The sequence below is a fragment of the Coturnix japonica genome, unplaced genomic scaffold, assembly GCF_001577835.2.
Source record: "Coturnix japonica isolate 7356 unplaced genomic scaffold, Coturnix japonica 2.1 chrUnrandom651, whole genome shotgun sequence".
NCBI lineage: Eukaryota > Metazoa > Chordata > Aves > Galliformes > Phasianidae > Coturnix > Coturnix japonica.
In genome coordinates, this window is record NW_015440017.1 from 5,991 (window position 1) to 16,250 (window position 10,260).

Sequence of the window (10,260 nt, forward strand, 5' to 3'; positions counted from 1 at the left end):
AATGGGGCCAATAGGGTCAGAATGGGGTCAATAGGGTCAGAATGGGGTCAATAGGGTCATAATGGGGCCAATAGGGTCAGAATGGGGACAATAGGGTCATAATGGGGCCAATAGGGTCAGAATGGGGCCAATAGGGTCATAATGGGGCCAATAGGGTCATAATGGGGGTCAATGGGGTTAATAGGGTCATAATGGGGCCAATAGGGTCAGAATGGGGGTCAATAGGGTTAATAGGGTCAGAATGGGGCCTATAGGGTCAATAGGGTCAATAGGGTCATAATGGGGCCAATAGGGTCATAATGGGGGTAAATGGGGATCAATGGGGGTCAATAGGGTCAATAGGGTCAGAATGGGGCCAATAGGGTCATAATGGGGGTCAATAGGGCCAATAGGGTCAATAGGGTCATAATGGGGCCAATAGGGTCATAATGGGGGTCAATAGGGTCAATGGACGGCCTCCAAGGCCAGCTCGAACTATGGGGCCAATAGGGTCAATAGGGTCAATAGGGCCAATAGGGTCAATGGGGTCAGAATGGGGCCAATAGGGTCATAATGGGGGTCAATGGGGTTAATAGGGTCATAATGGGGATCAATGGGGATCAATAGGGTCATAATGGGGGTCAATAGGGTCATAATGGGGGTCAATAGGGCCAATGAACAGCCTCCAAGGCCAGCTCAAACTATGGGGCCAATAGGGTCAATAGGGTCAATAGGGTCATAATGGGGGTCAATGGGGTCAATAGGGTCATAATGGGGTCAATAGGGTCAGAATGGGGCCAATAGGGTCATAATGGGGGTCAATAGGGTCAGAATGGGGGTCAATGGGGCCAATAGGGTCATAATGGGGTCAATAGGGTCATAATGGGGCCAATAGGGTCATAATGGGGGTCAATGGGGTCAATAGGGTCAATGGGGATCATAATAGGGCCAATAGGGTCATAATGGGGCCAATAAGGTCATAATGGAGGTCAATAGAGATCAATTAAGACCAATGGAGGTCAATAGAGATCAATGGAGATCAATGGAGGTCAATGGAGATCAATAGGGTCATAATGGGGGTCAATAGGGTCATAATGGGGGTCAATAGGGTCAATGAACAGCCTCCAAGGCCAGCTCAAACTATGGGGCCAATAGGGTCATAATGGGGGTCAATGGGGGCAATGGGAATCAATGGGGATCAATGGGGATCAATAGGGTCAGAATGGGGCCAATAGGGTCATAATGGGGATCAATGGGGCCAATAGGGTCATAATGGAAGTCAATGGGGGTGAATGGGGATCAATAGGGTCATAATGGGGTCAATAGGGTCATAATGGGGTCAATAGGGTCATAATGGGGGTCAATAGGGTCATAATGGGGGTCAATAGGGTCATAATGGGGTCATAATGGGGCCAATAGGGTCATAATGGGGGTCAATGGGGTCAATAGGGTCATAATGGGGGTCAATAGGGTCATAATGGGGTAATAGGGTTAGAATGGGGGTGTGGATAATAGGGTCAGAATGGGGTTTCAATGGGGTGCCATGAATGGGATGTAATAGGTACATAATGGGGGTCATAGGGGTCATAATGGGGTAAATAGGGCTCATAATAGGGGTCAATAGGGGTCAGATGGGGTCAATAGGGTCATAATGGGGGTCAATGGTGGGCAATAGGGTCATGAATCGCGGGGTCCAAATAGGGTCATAATGGGGTCAATAGGTCAATATATGGGGGTTAATAGGGTCATAATGAAGGTATAAATCGCGCGATCATAATGGGGCCAAATTAGTCATAAATGGCAATAGTGGTCATATATGGGGGTCAATAGGTCATAATGGGGCAATAGGGTCGATATTTAAGGGGGTCAAATAGGGTCATAATGGGGCCAGATAGGGGTTAAATGGGGGTCAATAGGGGTCATAATGGGGGGTCAATAAGGGTCAGAATGGGGTCAAAATTAAGGGTTATATAGGGGGTCAAAGGGTCATATGGGTCAATAAGGGGTCAGAATGGGGCCCAAATAGGGTCATAGATGGGGGTCAATGGGGCCAATAAGGTATAATGGGTCAATAGGGTGCAGAATCTTTGGGGCAATAGGGGTCCTACTAGGTCAATAGGGTCGATAATGGGGATCAACGTAGGGTAGTATATATATGGGTGTCAATAGGGTCATATAATAGGGTCTAATTAAGATGGGTCGTAAGTAGGGTCATGAAATGTAGGGGGCCAATAGGGGTCATAGAATGGGGTCAATAGGCGTCATAATGGGGATCGAATGGTGTTCATGAGGGTCAGAAGATGAGGGTCATGAATGGGGATCAATAGGTAGTCATAAATGGGGGTTCAAATAGGGTAATGTAAGGGGTCATAAATTGGGGCAATCGGGAGTTTATAAATGGGGGTAGCAAATAGGGTCATAAATGGGGGTCAAATAGGTGATCAAGAATGGGGTGAAAGGGTCAGAATGGGTCAAATGGGGTTCATAATGGGGTCAATACAGGGTCATAATGGGGGTAAATACGGGTTAAATGGGGGTCAAGTAGGGTCAGGATGGGCAATAGGTGTCAGAATTGGGGGGCAATAGGGTTATAATGGGAGGGGTCAATGACGGGTAGAATGGGGTCATTTTATAGGGTCATATCATGGGGGCCCAATAGGGTCATAATGGAGAGGTGCAATAGGGTTGATTACATGGGGGCAGATAGGGTCATGAATTGGGGGTCAATGGGTCAATAATGGGGGTCAATAGGGGTCTTATAATGGGGCCAATAGGTCATAAATGGGCGGTCCATAAGGGTCATAATGAAGGTCAAAATTAGGGTCATAATTGGGGGGTCATAGGGTCAGTAATGGGGTCAAATAGGGTTCAATAATGGGGGGTCAATAGGGTCAAGAATGGGGTCAATAGGGGTACAAATCAATCGCAAGGGTCAATAAGGGTCATATGGCGAAATACTACACAATGAGGGTCATAATGGGCTGGTCAATAGGGTATATACTGGGGTGAATTAGGAGTAGAATGGGGTCAATAAGGGTCACTCACACTCGCGCGGCCATTAGGGTCGATATGGGGTCAATAGGGATCATAATGGGTTGGCCAATAGGGTTCATCAGGGGTAGATAGGGTCAGATAAATGGGGCCAATAGGGTCATATGGGGTCAATTAGGGGTGAAATCGGGGGTCAATAGGGTGCAGAATAGAGCGAGCAACTACGCGCGCTCATAGGGTCATAATGGGCAGATAATGGGGGTCAATAGGTATAATGGGGTCAATGGGTATATAAGAGGCGTCATAATAGGGTTAGAATTGTGGGCCATAGAGGTCAATAATGAGGGTAATAGGGTCATAATGGGGACAATAGGAGCCTCAAGCACTCGAGGAGCCAATAGGGCTAATTAAATGGAGTCAATAATAGGGTTCATAATGGGGGTCAATTGGGTCAATGGGGTAAACGAACTATGGGGTTAGGTATCGGGGTTTTGGGTGAGTGGGGGGGAATATGGGGATCTATGGTGGAGTCAATATGGGGTCATATATGGAGCGTTCTATGGAGGTCAAATGGGCGGTTATGGGGTAATGATGGGATCATAATAGGGATACTAATTGGGATGATATGGGTCTCACTGGGGTTATCTATGGGGTCTATGGGCAGAGCTCAATGGGGTGAAGTGGAGCGTTAAATGGGACGCGATCTATAGTGGGTAGTCTAGTGAGCTCCTAATGGGGTAGAAGTAAGGTAACAAAGTGGGTTATGGGGTCCATGGGGTTCTATCGCGGCGCTTCATACTGTGATCGCATCTATGGGGTAATGGGCGCTACTTTGGGCTCGCGCTCATCGCGCGAGCTCAATGGGGTTATGGGTCATGGGGACTATGGAGGTCAATGGGTACACTAGCGCGCGTCAATGGGGTCAGGTGGGACGGGTTCAACTCGCGCCTACTGACACGAGTATGGGGTAGGTACCTTGGAGCTGAGCGTCCTGAAGATTCCCTCGAAGGTGGAACCGCTGCGAACACGGACGGCACAGCGAGAACCCTGGGAATGAATGGAGACCCCATAGAAACCCCATAGAGATACATAGAGATACATAGAAACCCCATAGAGATACTAGAGGGGACACATAGAACCCATAGAGATACATAGGGACCTTTATAGAAACCCCATAGAGATACATAGGGACACATAGAAACCCCATAGAGATACATAGGGAACATAGAAACCATAGAGATACGGGTAGGGAAGATAGACAAACCCATAGAGATACATAGGGAACATAGAAACCAACTAAGGGACACATGGGACCATGGGACCGCATAAGAGATAATCACTATGGGACACTATAGAAACACGCATAGAGAATAAATAGGGACACATAGAAACACCATAGAGATACATACAGGCGACACATAGAAACCATACGACGACATCACACATTAGGGACAATATGTAAACCATAGACGAATACATAGGGAACACTATAGAAACCCATAGAGATACATAGGGACGCCATAGAGATAAAAAAAATAGACGACTCAACTAAGGCCGCACACATGGAAAACCATAGAGATAATAGGGAACATAGGGCACATAGTGGACAACTATAGAGAATCCATAGGGACCATAGAGACACATAGAAGACCTCATAGGGACACATAGGGCCGATAGGGAAATGGGAGACACATAGGGACATAGGAGAACATAGGGACAACATAGGGACCAATAGAGACCCATAAGGGACCATATCGCTGCACCTAGAGACACATAGGAAGACCCATAGAGACACATAGGGGTACCACTACGAAGAACCCATAGAGACCATAAGACACATAATCGGAGACTCGCATAGAGACAATAGAAGACCATAGACAACCATAAGCTGCCCATAGCCACCCCATAGGGACCATAGAGGACTCATAGAATAGGGACGACATAAGAGAGAGCATAGAGGAACCGCATAGGGAACACATAGAGGACACACGAGAGACTATAGAGAACCCATAGGGAACATAGAGACCATAGGGACCATAAGGGAACATAGGGAACCCATAGAGACAGCATAGGGACATCATGAGACATCAATAAAGGTGACAGCATAGGGACCATGAGAGACACATAGGGACCCATAGGGACACTAGGACACATGGTGACCATGGAAACCCCATAGTGCCCTGATACGAGGACCATAGGACCATAGAGACCCCACTAGGAATCACAAGAAGAATACATAGGGCTTCACACAATAGAACCCGATAAGTAGAGGATAAGTCATAGAGATACCATAGGCGACACATTAAAGCGCATAGAGATAGCATAAGAGATACATAGAAAAGATCCATAAGAGATACATAGGAGACCACCAATAGAAACCATAGAGATACAGTAGAGGACACATAGTAACCCCATAAGAGACACACTCAGGGAACATAGGAAACCAATAGAAGATAATAGGGACACATAGAAACCCCATAGAGATACATAGGGACACATAGAAACCCCATAGAGATACATAGGGACACATAGAAACCCCATAGAGATACATAGGGACACATAGAAAACGCCATAGGAGATGCATGGGCATAGAGACCATAGGGACACATAGACAACCCATCAAGAGACTCACAACTCAGCGCGACACATAGAAACCAATATGAGATCATAGGGACACATAGAAACACCGATAGAGAGTACATAGGGACACCATAGGAACGCGATAAGAGAATACATATGGACATAGAAAGCCCCATATGAGATAAGCAGGTAAGGGGGAACATAGAAACCCATAGAGATTACATAGGGAAACAATAGAAAACCGCCATCAGAGATACATGGACAGCCTATAGTAAGACCATAAGATACATAAGCACGGATCATAGAGAAGACCCATAGAGATACATAGGTGACACACTCAGACAATCCCATAGAGAATGGACATAGGGACTAGACACCTACGAAGATACAAGGGACAATAGAAACCCAACTCAGACGAATACACTACGGGACATAGGGACAACACATAGAGTATAATAAGGGAATTCACATTAGAAACTTTCCATCACACCGTGACATAACAGACGACATAGAGACACAATAGGGTTCCCCATAGGGACCACATTGAGGAACGATAGGGACAGCATAGGTCAATGGAAACCCATAGGGATCATAGGGAGACAGTAGACCGCATAAAGGGACACACATAGGCGACACCATTAGGGAACCACAAATAGGGACACATAGGGACGCATAGAGGACACTAGAGACCACATAGGGACCCACTCAGGGACACAATAGGGACCTGCATGAGAGAAACCTATTAGCTCTGGCCCCTAGCACACGACTCAATAGTGGAACATGATGACCATAGAGACCCATAGGGACACATAGGGACTAATAATAAGCGCGAACGACATGGGACACACAGAGACATAGAGACAGGTCATGACACCCATAAGGAGGACACATAGAGACCTAGAGACCCATAGCGACACATAGGGGAACAGTAGAGACAATAGAAGACAGCAATAAGAGACACATAGGACACATCAGAGACCCATCACGGGCACATAGGTCAATGGGAAACGCCATAAGGGACCCATAGGGAAACATGAGACCCATAGGGACACATAGGGACATAGGGACACATAGGCGCCATAGGGACACACATAGAGACCATAGGGGTACCCCATAGGGACACATAGAGATCATAGAGACATAGAGATATAGGGACGGCCATAGAGACCCATAGACACCATATTGCCACCCATAGGGACCATATAGTGAAGAGAACCATAGAGAACCCATAGAGACGGTCATAGAGACCATAGAGAGCATTTAGAGCAGCATAGGGACGCCATAAGGGCCAGCATAGGGCACATAGGGAACATATAGAAGAGACATAGAGACCAATCAGCACCCACTGAGCTGACACCAAGCCACCCCATAGGGACCCTCATAGGACGCTCAGTAGAGACACATAAAGAGCAAACATAGATAACCATTTAGCTGCCCATAGATGGTCCATAGCCACCATGGAGACCCATAGGGATACTAGAGGAACATTATAGACAATAGAACCGATAGAAGAAACATCTAGAGACCATAGAGGCCCATAGCTGGACCCCAATAAGTAGAAACATAGTCAGATCACAAGGGACAACACAGGAGCCCACCGAGCCATCAAGCTTTGCACATCAGCTCGCGCCATGAGCCGACAGCATGGGACATAGAGGGACAACCCATAGAGACCCACACGTTAAGAAATTAGGGCCGCCATCGGACATAGGACCGTCATTAGGGACCCATAGAGAACCCATAGGGACGCCATAGAGACACAGTAGGGAACGAATAAGGGAACATAGAGAAGACATAGAGACCATAATATACCATACTACCATATCTCATCTGCGCACCTAGCGCCGGGCTCACCCTCCCCCTCTCCATGCCAGTACCCCGCCATTCCTTTGGTCACCTATGCATGCCCCCCCCCTCCGCCAAACAGCCACCCAGCGTCTGCACCCCGATCCCTCTCGCCTTACACATTGCAGTGCGGGGCACGAGAACTGTCGTCGGTCGGGTAGCTCATTATCACCCCATATCCCCCAGAAATATCACCTAATAACCCATATCACCCCATAACTCACCACCACAGCAGTGAGGAAGTGCAGCATCCGGGAGTTGTTATAAACCCCCTCGAACATCTATGGGGTGAAACGACATCACTTATAGGGCAGCCCCATAACTCACTTAATAGGGCAGATCCATAACTTTTGAGTAGGGCAGCCCATCCCTTATTAGTGTGGCAGCATCACTTACTTATACGGGGCAGCATAACTCAAATTATAGGCAGCCCATATATTACTTAGGGGGAGCACATGAACTCAACTTAAATACCGGCGACTAGCCCATAAATCATTATAGGGGTGCAGCGCGATAACTATAGGGAGCCATAACTTACTATAGGGCAGCCCATCACTTATAGGGCAGCCCCATAACTCACTTATAGGCAGCCCCATAACTCACTTATAGGGCAGCCCCATCACTTATAGGGGGCAGCCCCGATACTTATTGGGCTAGCATAATTCTTATCGGCACGCATCATTCTTAGGGGGGAGCCATCACTTCATATGGGGCATGCTCCATCATTTACTTATAGAGGCAGCCATCACTTACTGTAGAGGGGGGCAGCCCAATCAATTTTACTTAATAGGGCCGCCCCATAACTTATAGTGGGAGCCATTACTTGAGCTTATTTGTGTTTTCCATCAATATCACTCTACCGGGAGATCAGAGCCATCATTACTTTATATGGGCAGGCTCATATAGTCACTTACTTAGGGTCGCGCGAGTAGTCTCATTAATTTAACTTATGTGGGGCAGCCATATCTTACTTAGGGGCACATTGCAACTAAGCTATGACGTGTCAGCCCATAGACTTACTTATAGGGAGAGCCAATCACTTACTTAGGGGCAGCCCATAAACTTAACTATAGGGGCATGCCCATCACTTATTGGGGCAGTCCCATAGATTATAGGGCAGCACATACCTTTACTTTAGTGCGCACACCATACTTAAAGGCAAGCCTCATTGATTTAGCTAGAGGGCAGCCTCATAAATACTTATGGGGGGCAGACATAAATTACTTTACTAGGGGCAGCATAAACTGTTTACTTTATAGGCGCAAGCCATAACTGACTTTGAGTAGGGCAGCCCCATAACTTACTATAGGGCAGCCCATAACTTACTTATAGGGCAGCCCCCCATAACTCACTTATAGGGCAGACCATCATTATCACGAAGAGCACATCAATCTCCTTATAGGGCAGCCAATCACTTCAATCGGCGCGAGCTACCCCATATATTCTTCGTAGGGGCAGCCTCCATACATCTCCCACATCTACTACGCGCAGCCTGATAACTTAGGGGGCAGCCCATACAAATCTAATAAGGGGAGCCCCATATAACTATATAGGGTTAGCACATGAATTACTTATATGGGGTAGCCCAATTCATTTATAGGAGGCAGCCCCATTAATATGTTAGGCTCAAGACCCCATAACGTTAATTATAGGGCAGTCTCCCCCAAACTCACTTATATTTTACGAAGCCCCATCACTTATAGGGCAGCCCCATAACTTATAGGCAGCCCTTATATCTATCAGCGGCAGCAGCAAATTACTTATATGGGAAACGAACATCATTATAGGGCAGCCCATAGAAACTCTCAACTTATATTGGCAAGGCAGTCTATTATAGGGGCAGCCTCATAAATTACTTAGGGGGGCTAAGCCCTCATATATCATACTTTATTAGGGCAGCCTCCACACTTATGCGAGGGACAAGCACACATGAATTACTTTAGGCAGCCCCTCCAACTTAAGGGCAGGCACATAAACTTATTAATAGGGAAGCCACACACAAACTCTCATGTTATAGGGCAGCCACATAATTATTGGAGCCATGTATATAGAATTTACATTGGTGGGACGATAGCCCTATGTAATGCACTTTAGGAGCGTCCAATATATATTTACTTATATGGGCAGCCGCCATAACTTCACTTTTATAGTAGCAGCCCCATCACTTACTTATAGGAGCGCGCCATCATTGATGGGCGGCCCCACATAGACTTACGTTTAAGGGCGCCATCACTTATAGGGCATGCGCCCATAAATCATCTTTTATAGAGCAGGCCCCTATAACATGCAGCTTTAGGGAAGGCCCCGTACAACTTATAGGGCCTGTCTCATAACTTATAGGGGCAGCCCCATTCACTTATACAGTGTAAAGCACGCCCGCCATGATCTTACTTTATAGGGCAGCCCCATAACTTACTTATAGGGCAGCCCCATAACTCACTTATAGGGCAGCCCCCATCACTTATAGGGCAGCCCCATCACTTATAGGGCAGCCCCATCACTTATAGGGCAGCCCCATAACTTACTTATAGGGCAGCCCCATAACTTACTATAGGGCAGCCCCATCACATTAGGCAGCCATCACTTATAGGAGCAGCCATTAAGCTTCACGCTTATAGGGAGCCGTCCATAATCGCACTCTCATAGGGCAGCCCCATAACTTACTTATAGGGCAGCCCCATAACTTACTTATAGGGCAGCCCCATAACTTACTTATAGGGCAGCCAACTATAGGGCAGCCCCATAACTTATAGGGCAGCCCCATAACTTACTTATAGGGCAGCCATCACATTACTTTATAGGGCAGCCCATAAACTCCTATACTGGGCAGCCCTAACTTCATATATAGGGAGCCCAATCACTATA

The 10,260-nt window shown here is 47.0% G+C and overlaps 1 protein-coding gene across 1 annotated transcript in view; it reads right to left on the bottom strand.

Annotated features, from left to right (window-relative positions):
• LOC107307524 (ataxin-2-like protein) overlaps positions 1 to 10,260 on the bottom strand; it is a gene marked incomplete at its 3' end in the record, with an annotated part of 17,662 nt that overhangs the window by 5,007 nt on the left and 2,395 nt on the right. The window contains exons 2-3 of the mRNA XM_015851033.2: positions 7,620 to 7,676; positions 3,946 to 4,017 (exon numbers count right to left, since the gene is read on the bottom strand). Of these exons, the coding sequence (XP_015706519.1) occupies positions 3,946 to 4,017; positions 7,620 to 7,676 (129 nt within the window). The remainder of the gene's footprint in view (positions 1 to 3,945; positions 4,018 to 7,619; positions 7,677 to 10,260) is intronic.